The sequence below is a fragment of the Carettochelys insculpta genome, chromosome 13 (assembly GCF_033958435.1).
Source record: "Carettochelys insculpta isolate YL-2023 chromosome 13, ASM3395843v1, whole genome shotgun sequence".
NCBI classification, from domain to species: Eukaryota; Metazoa; Chordata; order Testudines; family Carettochelyidae; genus Carettochelys; species Carettochelys insculpta.
In genome coordinates this window covers 471,278-492,148 of record NC_134149.1, presented here as the reverse complement: position 1 = coordinate 492,148, position 20,871 = coordinate 471,278, and the positions used below count along the sequence as shown (strand labels likewise).

Sequence of the window (20,871 nt, the reverse complement as noted above, 5' to 3'; positions counted from 1 at the left end):
TCCCTATCCCCACCTAGTTTGTCTCTGCCTCATCTACATCCTCATTTTTGTCCTGGCTAGTGCATCCCTCTCCTGTCTGGCTTCCTGTCTCCATTCTGTCCATCTCCTCCCTATTCAATTCACTGTCCAGCGTCTGGTCCAGTTCTACCACACCCATCTCTCCTGGTCCTCCAACCTAGGGCCTCACTTTTCATCCCTGCAATTAGCAGGGCTCCATCAAGCTGTCAAATGTAATCCAAACAGACAGAAATGTTGATTAAATTCATATGAAAAAAAAAACCCAGCCTTTTGGCACAGGTAGGAAAATAAGTCTGTAAAATGTAAACACTTTATTAATCATTATATAAATGGGAATACCCAGACATTAAAAGAGTAACAGATTTCTAAATTGATAAGCCTGAGGCCCAGCAGCTGATTGTGCTCTGCCCCCCTTACAAAATTGAACGCCCCTCTAAGGGGCCTGCCTTTCCACTTTGCACCCCTGTGCTCTAGCCTAGTGGGAATTTTTATGCCTCGTGATGTTACTCACCTGAGTCCTAGGCTGGGCCTACACTGCCACTTTTAGCACTAAAACTTTAATCATTCAAAACACATCCCTGAGCAATACACATTTTAAGCACTGCAAAGCATCAGTATGGAGAGCGCTAAATCGCCAGGAGCCATGCCTGCTAGCAATAAAGCTATCACCTTTTTTTCGGGATGGCTTTTGTTATTGCCAGGAGAGCTCTCCCCTAGGGCTAAAGTGTGACTACACTGCCCGTGTCACAGCCCTGCCGTGGCCGTGCTATCACAGGGGCAGGGTAGACTTACCCCTAGGGACTGGTTGCTGGGCATGGATTTGCTTTTGCCTAGTCCTGTTTCTTAGCTTCTTTTAGGTTCATCCTGGACGGCTTACCAGTGCTATTTAAAATGTCTGAAAAACTTCTTCCTTCACTGCTGAATTCTCTCTCCTCTTGCCTTTTTTCTCTCACTTGGACATTTCACTCAGAGGCCATGTCTTACTCCTCCCCCTCCTGCCATTACATCCAGGCCAAGCCCATGCCTTGCCTTTTCTTAATTTGCAACAATCCAACCCCTTCTCTGTTCCTGGCTAACATTCCTCCTCAGTCTTGTGTCCTGTCCTGGCTTTGCCCTTCCCCAGCAAAGGGCCAGTGCATTCAGAAGACCGAGAGGTTCTTTTACAAGGCTCCCCAGAGGAACCCAGGGTTTTGCAAGGCATTACCACCACCTACCGTCATCATGAGAAGAGCTTGTTTGCACCTGCTGTGAGTCAGAGTCTTGGTAGCAGCACGTGTGCAGCCTTCCTGGCCTCTGCAAGCCTTAGCCTCTCCAGTCAGGTAGCAATAGGGACACACCAACTGCCCTATCCTTGGGAGGTTCCATGTAGCATCCAGTCCTCATCCACTGAAAGCCCTGATGACTACCAGGACTGCAGCTCCCTAAGGACTCCTGCTTATGAGAGTCAACTCTGGTTCAGCATTGTGCCTAAGACCATAGTAGCGAGATCAAGTTATAATGGAAACAAGAATGGTGTTCATGTCAGAGAACAGAGATTCAGCTGAGAGTGAAAACACTGGAAAAATGAGTTACATACAAATCAAAATCATAACATCCTTTCTAGAGACTAGTAGACGTTATCCTCTTATTTAACCAAGTTCATCTGCCCCAATCTTTGCTCCAGCCTCCTGAGCCCCCTCTTTCCTGGAGTATATTAGCTGTCCACATGGCACCTTGGGGAAGGATGCTCGGGTTTTTGTTTTTTTTTGTTTCTCCCTGCCCCCAAATATTCTGGAGCAAATCTTTGATGTGCGCGTCAAGACGGAGGTGGGGGGCTCTCTTCCCCTCCCCTGGCTGTTTGCATCTTCCTGTTACTTTTTCTCTTACTTCACAGCCCTTCTTACTGTTGGGTTCAGGAGGGGAACCTACCATGAACCACACAGTACTGTACTTAGGTGTAAAGAGCCAGACACTTCTTGGCTGACAAACTGCTTTCTCACCTTTACTAGTGGCCAGCCCCTAGACACCACCTTTAGACAGATAATTGTCAGTGTAGACGAATAACTCCTTGCACAGCAATTGTTTGTGATGATACTGATGACCAGTGTGACACTGCCTTTTGATTGAGACCTCACACAACATACTTAGGTGACCTGGATTGTATATCCCAGACCCAGGAGACTCATGTCAACCCAGGTACTCACCCTGTGCTCTTGCCAGATGGCACAAAGAGGTTCCTGCAGGCAGTGTGGCCAACAGCCACCATGGGCCCTGGAGTGAAGTGAGCAGGGGGGCCTGCCTCCATGCCCCTGGAAGGGGTGTGGTCAAGGGCAGTCAGCCATTAGCACAGGCCAGACTGCACCACTGCCCCCACTTCAGAGCCACATGGAGTGGCTCAGCAGTATGGCTCTGTCACTTCAAAGGAGCCCAGAGCTACATGTTTAGCAGTTACAGCAGTGGCTGGACCACTTAGCCCCCTTTGACATGCTTAGTCGCTGGGCCATTGGCCCCTTTATCCCCCAGTCAGCTGGTGTGCCTGCCAATCCCACCCACTGCACTTTAGTGCTAGCTTGTTGGGATGCTTTTGGCGCTGCTTCCTGACAACTAATGCAGCCTGGTGCAGAGGCTGCTTTGGTTAGGGAGTGTCCCCTTCATGTTGCCCCACACATAACTGTGCTAAATGTCCCAGCTTTGTGGCATTCCAGGGCAGCTTTCCTCTGCAGTGTGGGGCACAGGTCACCTGCTGCTCTGGACTAGACTCCTTGTAATTTGGTGCCATTGCATCAAGACTTGAGGACGTGGGTAACTCAGTGAAAGATTATGGGCCTGCAACAGGAGGGGGTGGGCAAGGGACCATGGCCTGCAATGTGGAGATCAGAATAGATAGATGATCATGCTGGTCCCGGCTGCTCCCAAAGTCTGTGACTCTGTGCCCATGAGTGTTACCCATTTAAAATTCACTGTCATGCTCACCTTTATCCAGTCCCTAGGACTCAAGGTGTAACTCTGTTAATGTAAATGCCCACCCTTACCCAACTCCTAGGGTTCAGGGCATCACATCCTGTAGATTTGCAGGACCTTTCACCAGTGAAACAGCCTCACACAGTAATATTCTAGTTCTCTATTTATCGACAATTACCAAACAAGCAAAATACACCTGCAAAGCACACAGAGCCATGCTCCCCAGACCTGACCATGGCAGGTGAACCTTCCCTGTTGGCCAGGCAAGGGCCGGCTCGTCTGGATTCTAGTGTCTGCGCATCATGGTTGTGCAGAGGGTTCTTAGCAGCTCTGGTCTTAGGCTGTGTCCTTCTTTCTTTTTCCTGATCTCTGCTGGTTGTCTTTTTGGACCCCCGTTTATATAGTGAAACTTGAGTCCTGTGTAGCTGTGTCTTAATCTAGTATTTTGTTAACATTTTACTAACCAAGACTAATGTGCTAGAACAGAATTACCTAACCAGTCGAATCTCACCATGACCTCCAAGTCCCTCAAGTGGGGCAGTCAAAATGAGCTTGTCTCTGGTTCCTCCCCTTTAGGGCTGCATGAAAGGGTGTCACAGCAATGAGAAGCCCACGGAGCCCTACCTGCAAGACCAGACCTCAGATAAGGTGAAGGCTGAGCCAAGCACAAAACTCGTCATCCAAAGTCCCAAGTCAGCAGAGAAAATGCAGTGTGAAAGACCAAGGTGAGTCAGGTCCTGGCCATATAGACAGCTTTGCCCCTACCTCCTCCAGGATGTGGCAGGAATGCTAGTCTGAGTGGTGAGGAAAACAACACTATTTTTTCTTTGTTATGTGTGGTTGTTCCTTCCAGATCTGATGAGCCGAGGCATCCACTGCCAATTAAAGTGTCCAGGTCCCTGGAGCAGAGCCTGGAGAAGCTGAAGTTGGCCCCCAAAGATCAGTGCCCAGAGGGCGGCTCCTTGTACAAAGGTGATACGATGGAGATGGGCCTAGCAGGCTGATTTGGGGCTGTGAATTAGGGGATGTAGGAAGGATGCACAACTCAGAAGCAGGGGGGTGTGTCAGGTAAAGGACACACAGGCCATTGACAGGTAGTGAGGGTGTATACCAGGATGAATTGTGCACTGGAGTCAGGAGTGTCTGATGAAGAATAGTGTGAAGTGTGGTCCTGGGTGATGGGTGTGTGAGTGAAGGCGTCTGGGTAGATGTCTGAGCCTTATAAAGAGTTCTGTGCTATGTACTTTGGTTATTGCAGAAGCCATCCCAGAGATCAGACCTGGAACCCCCTGTAAGAACTCAGGCTGCAAGGCGGTGAGTTGCACTTGTGGCTCTTTCTGTCCCAAGTCCATGTCAGTGTCCCAGGCTGTGGGGAATCAGATCTCAGAGCTGTAGCATTGTGGACACATGGCCCTCTCCAAGAGACTCTGGCTTAGTGCTCTGCACAGGCAGAGATCAGCTTTCTAGATTTGTTTGGCAACTGGAGGGCGGAGAGTCTTCATGTTGTCTGTCGTGCCAGCCAAAAGTCAATCTCAGCACCTGGGGCTTATGAGAGACATGTAGTTGCATCTTCAGCCACAGTGAAGGTTTGGGCTGGAATCTGCTGGCCTCACAACAAAGCTGATGTCTCCACTCCCCTGTCACTCAACGCCAATGGGCTTCCCAAAAAGCTCCTCCTGCAGGCCCCACTGGCCTGGAAGGCAGGCCCCTGGGACTGTCTACATGGCAGAGAGCAGTTCTGTCACAGCAGAGATGCCCACTGCTGGCCTTATCCCACCCCAGAACCCTAGAGTAGGGTGCTCAGGCCACTGCAACTGGGAACCAGGGGGAGAAGGGTCAGAAATGATTGGAATGGGAGTAAGAGCCAGAAGAAAGTCAGTTGGGTCTGCAGGGACAGGTAGCAGAGGGAGAGCAGCACAGGGCATGCCTGGCAGAAACAGAAGAGGTAGCAAACCAGCAGGGAGCCATCACATGAACAGTGTGGGGAAGCACAGAAAAGGTAAGGAGAGAAAGGTGATTGGCGGGGACCTGAGGTAATTACTAGTAGAGAGCATATACCTCTGGTCTTATTCCCCTGAGCCTCCCAAATTGCCCCAAGCCCACCAGGATTGGCAGAGACCCTGTCCCTGTGCCCTCTCCTGTACACAGAAGTAAATGCATGAGCAGCCCTCCCACCCCAGCATGCACCTCTGGAGAAATATGTGCCTGCCCACAGTCCCAGTGAAACCAGTTCCCACAGGCTTGCCCTAGATCTTACACCATCTGAACAGCTAAGTAATACTGTGGCCTTGGGATCGTGCTTAGCAGGAGTCTTCCACGCTCAATGGGATACACATGAGTCCCTATCTTAGGCTGCTTGGAGGAGCCTACCTAGCGTACTTCACAGTTGTCAAAAATGCCTGGAAGGCCAGGCAGAAACTTCCCCATGGCTGCAGCAGCCCAGGATGTGGGTCCAAAAGAGTTAAAACTAATCTGTGTCTGGGAGGGGGAGCTGGGAAGAGACAGCTGATGAGACTCCTGAGTCTCCAGCCACATCCCGCAGGACACAAGTGGACCCACCTGTACTTTAAGCAAAGACTAAGTTTCCTCCCACCTCTCGTAAAGGTTCAGCAGGTTTTGTTTTCAGCAGCAGGCTGTGCTGACCCTTGCCATTGCCTCTTTCCTGGCAGATCTTTAAGGGGGCCGAGAGTGAGCAGGAGGCTTGTACTTTCCACCCAGGAGTTCCTGTCTTCCACGAAGGGTAAGAAACATCCTTTGGAACCACAGAGCTACTAACTTTCTAATGGCACAAACCTGAACCCCCTGCCTCTTCTCTCAGGCCCTGCTCGCCAGCTGGTCGATTCCCGCTCCCCCTGTGCCCAGTCAGGTTCACCAGGCTGCGCTGGCATGTGGGAGCGGGGGAAGGCTCTGGCTGGGGATGAGGGCTCTAAGGTGGGACCAGGCATAAGGGGCTTGGGTTGCATTTGAGTGCACAGAGCTAGGGCAGGGGGTTGGGGTACGTGTGGGGTTGTGGGCTACGTGAGGGAGTCCAGATGTCAGAGGAAGGGGCGACCAGTGAGGAGACACCAAACACATGACCCCACTACTCAGGGAACAATCAGGGCATCTCTCCTTTGCCACAGGCCCTGGTGCTCCCACCCTTGCTCTGCCTTCTCCCCATCTCTTCCCCCAGTTGATGCAGCCAGGGGACTAGTGGGGCTGAGACAGTGGCAGTGGGGTTCTGGCCTCCCTGCACTCACTGAGTAGTCGGGCAGCAACGCAGTCTCAGCTCACTCTGCTCCTCTGGCTGCAGCACTCTGCTTCCTGCCAGGGCTTGTGGGGTGGTCCTGCCCCTCCCACAGGCAGCGTGCTGGGATCGCAGAGCCAGCTGGGGCTGGGCTGCTGCCCTCCCCCTGATGCTGCCAGTGAGTGTGGCAGGCTGGACTCCTGCTGCAGGCGCCAGGCTCCCCAGTAGGCTTCCCAGAAGCCCAGAAACTCTGGCCCTGCCAGCTACTGGACAGCCCCTTCCTCTTCCTGCTCATGGTGTCTGGGGGGCATCATGTCCCTCCACATGTCACCCTGGCAGGAGGGGAATCCAGGCTGTTCAGAGGAGTGGGGGACCAGCTGCTTGATCTCTGTGGCCCCTAGGTGCATGATCGGCAGTCAGGGATGCTCTGCACGCTTCCCTTCTGCCTGCATGTGCTGGCCCTTCAGCTACCAGTGTGATCAGTTTCCAGCCAATGGGAGCTTCAGGGTCAGTGTAGGGCAGTGTGTGCCACCTCTCTGGCTGCCACCAAGCCTAGGGGCTGCAGGTAGTCTGGCAGCTGTGTGGAGCCAGGCTAGAAAGGAGTCTGCCAAAGGCCCAGGCTCTCTTTGCACTGCCAGCTAGTGCTGACTGCAGCCTCCAGGGTCCCATCAGTCAAAAACCAGACATCTGGCTACTCTGCAGAACCAGGATACTTTTGTGCCTTCCCTTGTAGAATGTATCCAGCTGCCTCCCTGCACTGGCCACTGACTCTGCTCTTCTGTGGCAGTCCAGGCAGCAGCACAACAAGCTTCTTCACAAGGAGAGATGCTCAGCCTGGGGGGCCTACTGAGTCCACAGCCCCTCTATCCAGCTGGACCGGGGGATTGGTTAGTTTCATCACATGGCCCTGTGATGCCCCAGCTCATGGCACACAGCTAAGCTAGCAGAGGGACACATCTGGCTCTGGAGCTGTCAGTCCCCTGTCCCTCACATGACAGCACCAGGTCTTCCTGCCTCCAACTGGTTCTAACCCCAAGCCCCAGCTCTCCTCTCATTCCTAGGCTCATGTGTCCCATCCCAAAATAATGTGCTTCTTGCTCTTTCGCCAGTATGAAATACTGGAGTTGCTGTGGCATTAAAACTACAGAATTCAGTGCTTTTCTGGAGCAAGAGGGCTGCAGTACTGGGAACCACCGCTGGCTAAAGGAGGTATGGGAGCCTGCCAGGCAACTTACTGCCACCAGATGCCCTCCTGCTGCCTGGCTCTTAGAGTAGTCAGCAGACAGCAGAGGAGTCCTGGACTGGGCTGCTGCTCACTCTGGGCTGGTAACTGGGGAAGGACAGGTCAAATGGGTTCAGAAAATAGCACATGCACCAAACATTGGGCTGGAAATCATTTTAGATTTGAGGCTGACACACAGCTCCTTTCCTGACCACACAACACAGGCAGAAATATGAGGGCCTGCACTGGAGCAGCAGGGTGCTAGACAAAGGGCAGAGTGGGCATGAAAAGGCAAATCTCCTTAGTGCTACGTACGCAGATAATCCCTCCTTATAGGAAGAGTGGGACTGGGCATTCTGCGCACTGGGTACCATCTTTACATGCTCAGTGCAGACCCAGGATGGAAGTAGTTGAGTGACTGCCTCATTCTGTTCTGTTGTTTGCTGAATAATGTGTCACTTTGCCTAGTGCAGAGGACTCCAACAATATTTATGCAGAACAGTGCTTTGAAAAGGAGAACCACTGTACAGGTGTTAGGAGGCTTTGTTGATCACATGGGCTAAGCTGCATTGTGGTGCCTGTGAAAACCAGGGCAGCCTGACAAATGGTAGGGGCCTTAACTGGATTTCTGGTGTTTAGTGAATGCAGCTCTAGCACCACATGCTGCCTTACCAGCATTTTGTGCATGTAGTTTTCTTGAGAGGCTTTTTAAAGTGAAGCTGAATGAAAGCACTGTGTATGTGTAACAATGTATTTGACTCTCTGCTTATTCTTCAAACTTTTCCTAAACTTTTCTCCCTGCTTGAAGCGCAGGCCTGAGCAATTAGCTCAGCAATCAGGTGTTTCGAGTGGGCAGTGATAGATGCATAGTAAGAAATGCCCTCTCAGCCAAACCTAATGGAAGGGAGTGAAAAAGTTGGAGCATGCCAGCAAAACTACACCCAGCCCAGGCAATGCAGAATATGAACAAGCTCCATATCTTTGACCCTCCAGAGGAGGCTGTATCTATTCCAACAGGCATCAGGAGTAAGGATGCTGCACCCAAAGGCCATTTCTACACATGCCACTTTTTCTGAAAGTGGCATGCTAACAAATGGCACAAAAATGCTAATGAGGCATCCATGTAAATTTCCAGCAGCTCATTAGCATACGGTCACATGGTTCGGAGTCTGGAATAAGCTCTTCCGGACTCCAAAACAGCGTGTAGAGGCACGGCCCCTTCAGGAAGAAGGGGCTTCCAGAAGGAGGATTTCCTTCTGGGAGATCTCCCCAGGGCTGCGCCTCTACACGCTGTTTTGGAGTCCGGAAGAGCATCTTCCAGACTCCGAATCATGTGACCGTATACTAATGAGGCACTGGAAATTTACATCCATGCCTCATTAGCATTTTTGGGCCATTTGTTATGCCACTTCCAAAAGTGGCATGTGTAGAAATGGCCAAAATAGGAAAGTATGTCCAAACTGAGCTAGTCTGCTGTTTCTGTAGCAAGTGCAAAAGGTCCCCATTTCCCACATTGATTTTACCTTGAAGGTTTGCATGTCGGGGCTGACCAGACGCAGTCCTGCTTAGCTGTTAGAAAAAACCCAAGAAAGGACCAAATTAGGGCAGTGCAAATCAGCCTTTTGAAACTCCTGCTATTACCTCTTCACATACACTCATCTAACTGCTGCAAGGTGTTAGCCTCCATTGGCACTGCTGGGTATTACTCCACCTATTCTAAAGCAGGCAGCTCCGTACAGCCAGACATTTTATTCCTACAGGATTGTGTGGGTGCAACTGACATAACATGAGACAAAAAAAACTGCTATTTCCCCTAGTGCAGGGATAGGCAATGAATAGCCTGTGGGGCAGAGGGGGTTCAGCAGGGTTAGCCCTTGGCAGGTTGCCAGCGCTTTATTTCTCTGCATGTTCGCAGGTGTGGCCACTTACAGCTCCTGTTAGCTGCAGATCACCATTCCTGGCCAATGGGAATTGTGGGAAGTGGTGCCCAGTCTGTGCCACTGCCCACGCCCATTGACTGGGACTGGTGATCTATAGCCAATGGGTGCTGCAGGCAGCAATACGCGTAGATGTGCAGGGAAAAACAGCGCTGGCGCCCCTTCAGGCTTATTGCCCACTCCTACTCTCATGGACGGGTTCTTCCTGGGCTGCTATGGCACAGCTTCTCGGTGGGCGGGGCAGGCTGAAGTGCATCCCTTCATTTTAACACCTTAGGGGGTGGCGGGGGGTGAGGTGTGACAAGCAGCGAAGTTCAGCAGGGCTAGGTGGCAAGGGAGAGCACTGAGCCTAGCTACCTTGACTGCCAAGGCCTGGCTCCTTTGCTGGCCTGGTAGGTAAGTACAAGGAGCTGTGGGCGAGGAAGGTGGGTTCCTGGCCCAACCCTGCCAGCTCTTCTCTTCTCTAAATGTTAACGTCCCCTGTGGCTGTAGCGGAAATCTCAGTGTTTTCACCAGGAGCAGCCCAAGACCTTTGCCTGCCTGTCGGAGGGAGTCTCTGAGCAGGAACTGGTTCTCTGACTGTAGCAGGTTGGGTGTGGAAAGCTCTGGATGAGGCTTTGAACAGGCCAAGAGGGAGGTTTCAAATAATTGATGTAGCATTCATGTGCCTGGTGAGCTGCAGACCCTTCCAAGACAGGCAATCTCCTACTGACCGGACTCGTGTGTGACAGACGAAGGTCTGAAGGCAGGAAAAGCCCCTCTCACTATCCCTGGCACCAAACCTTTCTTGCTAACTCCTGGCCAGTGACGGTGGCTTGTGAGGTGATTTACACATGTTCCCTACAATGACCCTGTTTGGACATGCCCTTCCTAAAGGAAGCCAGACCTGTCCCTGGGACTGCCTGTAGGGTTTAGGGAGACCTGGTGAGGATTCATCTGTGGAACAGGAGGCGGGTGGGGGGTAAAAGTAACTGGGTAACAGTTTGTATGTGTGTGTGTGTGTGTGGCAGACAGTGCTGAGACCCACACTGGGCTGGAAATGGCTTTAAAATGTAAAGGACTGGGGGTTACATTTGCTGTGCTGGGCCATCTTGTCCTGTAGTGCTGGGCTTGGGTTCTAGCCTCTAGTAGTGGCCACATCAGTGGGGTGGAACTGGCTAGATGTGACTTTGCTGCCATGGCTGAGGAGACACAGACTCATGTGTGCTTGGCGCTGGCCGCAGGTAACAGGCTCCTTTCCTCCCCAGGAGATGAAGTTGGTGTCTTGTCGCCAAGACTGGCATCAAACCAGCAGCCAAGTGGTGGTGACAGTTTATGCCAAGAATCCTCTGCCAGCGCTGAGCTGTGTGATGGCCAACTGCACTGTGGTATGTGGGTCTCAGAATGCACATCGCTGTTCTGCAGCGTGCTAGTGCTCCGGCCTGGGTGTGGTAATGCTCCACAACAGTCGCTTAACAACCCCACCCCTTCTAATACAGACTGTTCTCCTGAGAAGGGCCCCTTGGCTCTGTGCAGCTGTCCTTTCCTTCCAGCTCTACCAATGGGGCAGGCAGGGAGTTAGCCCCATTTGGTTTTGTGGGGATGACTCTGATATTAATAGGACTTGCCCTGCTGCCTGCTGAGGGGCTGAGACAACACCTCAGGTTGACAGTGTTCTGTCTATTGGCTGCCTGCGGGAAGCTGTTGGGCAGAGTAATGCTGCCCTGCCTGAGGAGTGGCTGGATGGCTCGGAGTTGTCTTTGCTGAATTCTGTGGTATATGTTCCCCAGAGGGAATTCTGTGACAAAGTTAAAATGATTTGTACAATATTTTAAAATTATGCAAAATTCTGTCAGTAAATGAATGTGGCTTCAGTGTGGCAGTGGGGTGAGCACAGACCTCTTGCTGCACTGAGAGGGGAGGTTACACTTAAGCCTCCACGTCCCTGCTAGATGGACTTGGCAATGAGGATCACCCAGCCATGGCACAGTACAAAGGCTGGGCCTGCCCCAGAAACAGCCTAGGGTGTAGCCATGCTGTGCCAGGCACTGTACAAGATCCAGGTGTGAAGTCCTTTGTGTGGGGGGATGGAGGTACGGGGTGAGCGATTTCTGTGTGGGGCAGTTAGGGTAAAGGCAGCTCAAGGAGAAGAGCAGGATGCACAAGGGTTCAGTGGCAGTGGGGGCAATGGGACTCTGCAGGGGATCCAGGTGAAGGCGACTAGGGCTCAGCCGGGGGAGCTGGATGTAGGAGGCTAACTGGGGGTGGCTCTGGGCACTGGGAGAATGGGGCTTGATAGGATGGGGGGTCTAGGTGCAGCTGGTTGTGGCTCAGTGGAATGGGAGTCTGCATGTAGGTGGCTTGCTGGAGGGGTGCACAGGTAGGGGGTAGGGCTTGTCAGGGAGAGGGTTCGGTGTGCCTGATACTGGGGTGAGCCCCAGCTGGTGCCAAGGAGCTGCCACATGGTTGGCTCCAACTTCTTCAGGTGATTCTCCCATCCCCTTTTCTTCTCCAAAATCTCCTCTCACTCCCACAGTCCCCTCCCACTGCCTATTCCAACCCCTTCCTTCCCAACTGCCTCTTCCCTCCACCCCAAACCCCCACTTCCCTCGCCCACACTCATCCAGCCCCATGCTAGCACTCAGAAGTGACCAGTGCAGGGATTTTGGGGGGGCACCAGGCAAGTGCCCCAGCCCCACCCTTTCCCTGGCCATGCCTCTCCCTTCCCACCCCTGCTCCTCCCACACGCTGCCCTCTCTGCTCCCACCCTCCCTCTTCCCACGGAAGTGCTGCATCTCTGCTGAGGGGTGCCAGGGCCATCTCTCGCCTCCCCTGAAGCAGTGCAGCCCAGAAGCACTACTCCTATGCTGTGCTGCTCCAGGGAACGAGGGCCGCCCTCGTACTGATCGGAAGCAGCACAACTCTCACAGGGAGTGTGGGGGAGTGAATGCAGGCGTTCATGTGGCCCCCTGGGCACTGCCAGGCATTGCCTATGCCAGCACTTGCTGGAGCACAGAAACAGGCAGGCTCCTAGCGTGCAGAAGGGGAGCAAGACCTGCATGTAGACCCATGAGGTGGCGTTCAGCTGCGGTCAGCAAAAGGCAGTCTCTCTCAGCTGGGCAGCTCTGCACGTGCCAAAAAGAGGGGTAGCAACACGTAGCCTCATGTGCCCCCTCCAGAGTTTTCCTCTGCTTGGGGCGGGGGGGCAATGACCCCCAACTGTACCCTTGGTCATCGCCTGTGCACCTCTGCTTTGCTGCCATTTCCTGCAAGGAAGTACAGGATTTTGCAGGGGAGCTGTTTTCTGCAGGCACACAGTCACGCCAAATCCCTCCTGGAGTAGTGCTACATGGAGCTGCAGCCACAGGGAGCAGTTCTCTCACCACCCTGTGTTGTGTGAATGAAGCGGTGTAAAGGGTAGACAAGGTGTGTCAAGACTGGCCAAGAGAATGGCCAAGCTGGATCAGACCAGTGGTCCATCTAGCTCAGTAGCCTGTCCAGCAGTGCCCAGTGTCAGATACTTTCCCTAGGCATGAGCAGAATAGGGCAAGTATAAAATAGTAGAACTGGAAGGGACCTCAAGAGGTCATCAAGTCCAGTTCCCCACCCCCACAGCAGGACCAGGCACCATCTAGATCATCCGTGTTAGATATTTATCTAACCTGTTCTTAAATGTCTCCAACGATGGAGATTCTATAACCAACTGAAGCAATTTATTCCAGTAATTAACCACACTGACAGTTAGGAAATTTTTCCTAAGATCCAATCTAAACCTTTCTTGCTGCGGTTTAAGCCCATTGCTTGTTGTCCTATTTTCAGAGGCCAAGGAGAATACTTTTTTTCCCTCCTTTTTGTAACACCCTTTTAGGTACTTGAAAGCTTTTATCATGTCCTCTCTCAAACTTTTCTTTTCCAAACTAAACAAATCTAATTATTTTAATTTTCTCTCATAAGTCATATTTTTCTTGACCTTTAATTATTTTAGTTGCTCTTCTCTGGACCCTCAAATTTGTCCATATCTTTCCTAAAAATGAGAGGCCCAGAACTGGACACAGTACTCCAGCTGAGGCCTAATCAGAGTACAGGGGAAGAATTACTTCTTGTGTCTTACTCACAACACTCTTATTAATGGATCCCAGAATCATGTTTGCTTTTTTGCAACAGCATCACACTATTGACTCATATCAGAGAGGTAGCCGTGTTAGTCTGTATCTTTGAGAACAACAAGAAGGCCTGTGGCACCTTATAGGCTAACAGATATTTTGGAGCATGAGCTTTCATGGGCAAAGTCCCACTTTATCAGATGCATGAGAGAAAACTCATTGATTCACATTCAGCTTGTGGTCCACTATGACCTCTAGATCCCTTTCATGGACTCAAAAGATAGAGCAAAGGTGAGGTACATTTTGACTTTTTTTTATATACCTACTAGCAAACTGACATGGCATTCTCAAGTATTTCAGTGAAATATTTTTCTTCTGTTTGAAAAATAAAAGAAAAAGTATATGGTTTGTGCAAATGACTGGGGCTAATGGTGTGGGGGAGTTGCAGGGAGGCAGCAGAGCTCCTCCTGCACAGCACTGGGACCGAAGGGGGGCGGGGGTAGAAGGACACCTCTCTCAACAGAGTGGGCAGCCCTGTCTCCATATGGCCCCTGTTTTCCTGCTGTGGCTGCCCCCAGCAGTCACCCTGCCGTGTGGCTGTTCCCTGCACTCACTGCCCACAATGATGAGTCTGAAGTATGTCATCCCTCCTGTTGGTGCGCCTCCCTTTCCATGTCTCTTTTCATGTGGAGGGGCAGGGGGCAGGGTATAGCTCAGTCAGGGGGCAGGGTTCAGTGCATTGGGCCTGTAAACCAAGAGTTATGAGTTCAGCCTTTGCTGGGGCCTCAAATGACTTTCATGGTATCCCCTTACAAGGGTCTGGGGTGGATTACATAAACATCTGTCAGGGATGGTGATTGGTCCTGCTGTGAGGGCAGGGACTGGACACAATGACCTCTCAAGGTCCCTTCCAGCTCTGCAATTCTGAAGTCCTGGGATTTCAGGCACTTCCTAGGCACAACATGGAGGTGATAACGTCCCCTCACTGTGTGGCTTTGTTACTCACTCACCAGCTCTGCCAAGAGCATTGGTCCAGCTGTACTTGCTAAGAAACCTTTTTTTCTTTCTTTCTTTCTTTCAGATTGATGTCCATATTGCGTTTGAAGGTGACAAGGTTTTCAAGGCAAAGCTAGAACTCTGGGGGGTAAGAGTTCTGTTTATTTTGATTCCTTTATTCCAGCAAGCTGTAGGTGGAAGGGACTGGAAGCTGGGATCAGCTGCCAATGTAGGCTCACAGATTCCAAGGCCAGAAGAGAGACTGTGATCACAGACAACCCAGGTGGGGGTGGGGTAGGGTGGGTGGAGATGAAGAGTCGTATACCCTCCAAACACCATGGGGGAGAAAGCTAGGGGCCAGCAGCTGGCAACTAGTTGGGTGCCTGGTGCCAGCAGTAGGAGTAAGGCTCACCCCGCAAACTTAATGGTGGCAGGAAGTGGAGTGACTCAGCCCCAGTCTGCTCCACACCCTTGGCTCCCAACCTTGTCATTCAGAGAAGGGGCTTGCAGAAAGGGGTGGAACTGCTCCCCCACTCACCAGTAGTAGGAAGCAGAAAAATGCAGCTGAGGCCAATCTGTATGGAGTGAGTTGGGGCTGGATCACTCCTCCTCTAACTGCCACCATTGAGTACAAGCGGGGAGGCAACGCCTGCTGCCAATGCTCCACTAGTCTCCTGAGCTGCATCACTCAGGGGAGGGGGCTTGAGGAAGGGATGGAGTGGAGGCAGGGTAGGTGGAGAATGCAGAGCAGGAACAGGGTTTGTCAGACAGGGTGAAGGGGCAGGTGGGGAAGGTGCAGAAGGAGGCAGGGTCTGGGGCTGAATTGGAGATTGTCTTGGACCCCAAATCTTCCTTGGAACAGCTCTTCCTTAGGCTAGGGTTGGTGCAAGGAGGAGTCACAAAGGGGGCAGTCACATGGCCAGTGCTCCCTTTGTATGTCTCCCCAGCAGTCGCTGCTGACTGATTATGTAGTTGGACTTCATGTGTAACACAGGTAATTACCTTACCACAAGATAATTCCTAGAGCAGAGCTTTTAAAGTCAAGATTGGAGGTCTTTCTAGCATTGCCTGACAGTGAGCTCAGTTCGTACAGCTTTACAAATAGAAGGTTATGGGATGACTTGATCACAGTCCAGAAGCAGCTACATGGAGAACAAATCTTTGTCAGTTACTCTTCATCTCACAGAGGAAAATCTAACACAAGTTCATGGCTGGAAATTGAAGCGAGAGTCATTTAGATCAGGGGTCGGCAACTAAAATAGCAAGATGAGACCTTTTTTTCAAATTCAGTAAAAAACTCAATTATTCAAGAGCTGCAATGTGTGAGAATACAAGATGGTCCTTAATAAATAACATCAAACCATATTTTTTGTAACCCTTGTTTTAAGTATAGTGCCACACAATGATTTGTAATGTGATACATATTTACTGCAAGGCATTCACTAATCTTTTACATATTCTGTTTCCTCACATTTTACATCTGCATGCATGTACCACTGTATTCCTGACTTTCGTGCTTACCTACTTTAGCTATGCCAACTTTATTTCACATTTAATTTGTTTTCTTTCTTAAAATGCATGTTGCCCTTCACAGCAGGAATGCCACAAGCTTCCTTTTCCTTTTCAAAATTGAGATTTTATTAGCAACACAATCAAAACACAGATATGGTATCATATTCCTCAATGCACTACACTTATTAAAGGGGGAGTTATCCAGCGTTACAAGATTACATATTGTTTGCTATTTAGATATGAGGAATTCATTGTTGGGCTTTTAGATGTTGACTGTTTATCAAAGATAATCTAGAGGTTTTCGTTTTTGTTGTTTTGTTTTTTGCTTTGCAATTATAGTGCTGGGAAGCACAAAGTCCTTATAGAGCCGAATGCGGCTCCGGAGATGCAGGTTGCAGACCACTGATTTAGACTAAAAGTAAGGTGTGAATTTTTAACATTAAACACAGTTAACAGGTGGAGCGATTTACTACTACTGGTGGATTTTCAGTAAAGAAGTAACTTGTCATTAGCTTGGGAGAACACCACAAACAGGGTTCATAGACATAAACCATGAGTAAGAATCCCAGTGCCCTTTTCTCCTCAGGTTCTTAAGTCCAGAAACCCAAAAGTCACTTTTTCATGCCCAGCCCTTCTCTGCATCTTGCTCACAGTCACTGCCCTTGCTCAGCCCAGACCCAGTGGTCACACATGCATCCGCAGAGTTCACCTCCCATTTGTGTGGTGGTAGGAGGGCGGATAAAGAGACACCTTATCCCCCTGCCCACTGGCTGCCTGCTGGCCAGTCATGACACCACTGCTGCCCACTTGTTTGCTACTCTGTCCATCTGTCTCCTAGTGATTTAGCTCTATTCATAAGCATAGTATTGCCACTGGTGATATCAGCTCTAGGACAGAAACACAGGGTCCTGCCACATGACTTTAGCTCCAAGAGAACAGTATTAAAACAACAGCGAAGGCTCCCAATGAAGCTTGTTTAGTTCTGTTCCTGGGATGGTAGGAAGAAACCACTTACAACACTGTTGCAGCAAATCCTTAAGGGCATAGAGTTGCTATCTGAAAGTCCTGCCTCCCCTCTTATCCTCACTGTCATTCCAGCGCTTGCCCATATGGGGTTTTTCAAACTGACAATGTTTCCTTCCTTTGGAACAGGTTAAGCACAGCCTTTCTTTAGTACTCCCAAGGAATTACAAACACGGGTGATCATATTTCACATTTCCTGCATTTAATGTTAACATTGTTTGTGACCAAGCATCAGCCAAATTGATTACTACAAGTAAAGCACCACTCCATCGGCTGAGTAGCAAATCTAAGCAACACAGGAGCAACGGCATTTACCTAGACACACCCAGAGTTTCTTCCCTTCTTCCCAGTCAGCTGTCACGGAAGCAGTCATTCAGACCCTGCTAACCAGAACATGCACCCCTTTCATGGGGGCTGCCTTATTCAGTTGTCTATAAGGGTGACTTGCTTTGATAGATGCTCCAGGGCACCCTGTTTTGTGTCACTATAAGACTCCTGGTCAGCTCGTTGTCTCAGATCAGGAGACACGTCTCATCTCATTCTGCAGCCCTTTATGAGCCTTCTTACTCCTTACAGACCTGTGGACAGCTGCCATCAATTGCCCCAGCACAACCTTGCTGAGTACTGTGCCCCTATCTGTAGGGACCCTGCAGTAGTTAGCAGCACACATTGGTGGTTTCTCTCCAGGCACCCTTAATTAGCTATGTGAATAATTTACATCCTTCCTGTACTCTGGCAGGACTTTATAGCCCACTGGTTAAAACTCTGACCAACCAGACTGGCTTCACTAGCCGCTGCTGCTCTGACATTAGGGACCTAGACCAGCTCTGCTTACTGGGGTCAGCTACCTTGTGGCACACTTGGACGTGGGACCTCTTTTGCTGGCCAAGACCTGAGCCCACTTCCATCCCAGCTCCACCTCATCTCTTATGGAGCCAGAGGAGACGCTGTTCCACGCAGATTGTTTGATATTTTTGTTTTCTTTTTGTTTGTAGCTGGAGGGATGTAGCGGCTGGAAGGTCTGTGGTAGCCGAGGCAGCTCGAGTCTCTTGTAAGAGTCTTCGGAGTTGCCGTTTTCTTAGAAAATCCATTGGACTTCTATTGCTATGAGTTATAACGGGCTTAGAAGCTTGCTGGGTGCCTCCTCGAAACAAGTAAAGTGAGACCCTGCCCCAGAAGAGCTTAAATGCCGACTTTACGGAAAAGAATGTTAGGGTTCCAAAGTCAAGCACTTTACAGCTATGACATGCCAAAATTAAGGGTGTTTATGCAGCCGTAACGCATGCCTTATGGGTGTGTGCATTATGATACTGTCTTAATTACATAAGCACATACTCGGAAGGGTAGCCATGTTAGTCTGTAGCTGTACAAATAACAAGCAGTCCTGTGGTATCTTAAAGACTAACACGTTTGTTAGGCAATGTGTTTTCGTGGGCAAGTCCCACTTCTTCATATGAAGTGGGTGTTGCCCACAAAAGCTCATAACCTAATAAATTTGTTAGTCTTTAAGGGGCTACAGCAGTTTTTGTTATTTATGATCACATACTGTTTTTTTCTGCACGATTCCTGCCTCATTCAGTGCACAGGATGGATGGTGTTCCTTCAACAATTTTTCCCCTCAATCAGCAGGGCCAGATTAACTCTGCTGTGAGAGGTCTGGGGCTGTTAGCGTCCCCTCATACCGTAATCTCCCATTCTCCCTCCTCCAGTGTTGTGGGAACCTCCCTTTACCCGTCTCATGAGGGATTTGGGGTGCTCCTTTGCCAGGTGCCCTCTTCTTCCCCACCCCAACTGCTTTTCTGTCTGTCAGAGAGAAAGCATGAAGGCTATCTCCATGCAAAACCTGGGCTGGGCCAGTGGGCAGTGTGCAAGTGGGGAGAGTGTTATGCTGGATAAGGAGTTAATAGTTGCCAGCACTAGATCTGTGATTTGGAGACACCGTGGGTTGAAACTGATGCTTTACTACCCATTTGCAAGGGCCCCCATGTCCTGCTTATGGCGCCTTGCCCAGCCAGTTCCACATCCCTGCCTCAGCCAGACGCCTTGTCTGAGCTCCATATTCACACACACACACACACTCTCTCTCTCTCTCCTTCCATGCATCAGTAGCCTTTACCAGCCAGTCCCGATATCTCCTCCCATCTCATCCATTTTTTCTCCTACCACACACGTTGGCCCCCAGACCTGTCCCCATCTCCCACTGGCTCCCAGTCACCTTGCACAGCTACTCCCTGGCTCACCCCTAGCTCCCAGGCCTGTGCTCAATCTTCTAGACAAGGTTTAGGCAACTAAATGAGCAAGACAAGCCTTTTTTTTTTTAAATTCAGTAAATAATTCAAGAGCTGCAAGGCATGTGAATACGAGATTGTCCTTAATAAATAATGTCAAACTACACTTTTTGAAACCCCTATTTTACGAACAGTGTGCACACTTATCCCATAATGCACTGCACATGTTAAAGGGGGAGTTAGCCAATGTTTTGAGATCGTATATCATTTGCTGTTTAGATATGAGTTGTTCATTGTTCAGCTTTTAGATGTTTACCAAAATATTGAAAATAATCAGGAGAAGCTTTTTTTCACTTTGCAATTATAGTATTGGGAGCTCCCAAAGAAGTCCTCAAAGAGCTGCGGGTTGCAGATGCCTGCTGTAGACTGAGCTCACTCCCTAGTTTAGCATGTAGCTAAACATTCTCTTTGTAACTGCTGCCTGTTGTTCCTTGTTCCCTCACCCCTGCCCACTGTTTCCTAAATAGGTAGAGCAGTGGTTCCCAACCTTTGAGATGGCAACCCATTTTGACAATTCAGTAAGAGTTTGTCCCTCAAAGCCATTCAAAACTGGGGACAGGGAGGGAGGTTCTCCCCTGCGAAAAATATTTTATAAATCTTAATTCACTCCCCCACCCCGATACTTAAACCCTTCACAGCCCCAAGCCACCAGGCTTAACCCCCTCACAGCCCCAACATGCCCCCATCGACCTCATGAGCACAACTGCTGCATCTGTGCTGTTCTTTCATTGGGCTGCTGCCTCCTCATGCCTGCCCCCCCAGCCCTCTTATTCCCTTCCCCCCAGCTGCAGTGTGGGCAGTTTCCTGCCCTGCCATGCTGAAAGGGGACTCAATTTAATTGGTTTAATGGCTAGCTCCCTCCCATTGTCCATTAAATTCAGTTCCATTTCAGTGCGGCAGGGCAGGGACCAGGAGGAGGAGCGAGTGGCGGCAGCAGCAGGAGCTGCAAATGGCTCCTTAAAGAGCCACATGAGACTCTCAGCCATCCAGCTGGCGATCGTTAGAAAATCTAGTGGTGACCCGTGTTTGGGTCCCAACCCATAGGTTGGGAATCCCTGAGGTAGAGGGGAAAAGTAATACTCTCCTTTTCTTGGTGCATTTCCTGTCCCTGCCTCCCTTCACTCCATCCTCCTGTAGAATCGCCTCTCTGAGCTCTTTTGCCTGTAACTAGAGTTCCTTTCCTTTTGCTTGTCTCTCCTCAGCTGTGTACCATATCTCTACATCACAGGATCTATTTCCCTGCATGGCCTCTTGGTGGCCCCATCCCTGTAAATGGAATCCAGTTTGTGGGGCCCATCACTGCAATGCAGTCATTGCACTCCTCAGCTTTACCCATGATCTAGCTCTTCTAATAGTTGAGAAGAGTGTTGACTTTGTTGTAGTGGAGGGTCAAGTCTCCTAGGTCATTTATCCCATTTGGTACTTGTGCTTTCCATTCCTTCTGCCTTGGTAACCTTTTGCCCTTTCCCATGTGTATGAATGAAGGCTCATGTTATCAGTACCCCACAATGGAGCATCAGAAAATCCTTGCGGAATCATTGTGTTAATGTCTTAGGTACTAAACTTCATGCAAACTCAGGTTTTCATTTTGCCCTGCCTTGTCTTTACATTGCTTCTCTCGGGCATG

The 20,871-nt window shown here is 50.2% G+C and overlaps 1 protein-coding gene across 8 annotated transcripts in view; it reads left to right on the top strand.

Annotated features, from left to right (window-relative positions):
* The window catches only part of ITGB1BP2 (integrin subunit beta 1 binding protein 2), an 83,447-nt gene that overhangs the window by 41,707 nt on the left and 20,869 nt on the right, over positions 1-20,871 (top strand). For 6 of the 8 annotated variants that reach the window (XR_012647260.1, XR_012647259.1, XM_075007569.1 and 3 more), the window contains 7 exons: positions 3,535-3,683; positions 3,812-3,930; positions 4,217-4,272; positions 5,628-5,698; positions 7,294-7,393; positions 10,591-10,710; positions 14,507-14,569. Coding sequence is in view for 6 of the 8 variants with exons in the window: in XM_075007569.1 (XP_074863670.1) it covers positions 3,535-3,683; positions 3,812-3,930; positions 4,217-4,272; positions 5,628-5,698; positions 7,294-7,393; positions 10,591-10,710; positions 14,507-14,569 (678 nt within the window). In the remaining 2 variants the exon portion in view is untranslated. The other 2 variants (XM_075007573.1, XM_075007572.1) reach the window with 2 other exon arrangements.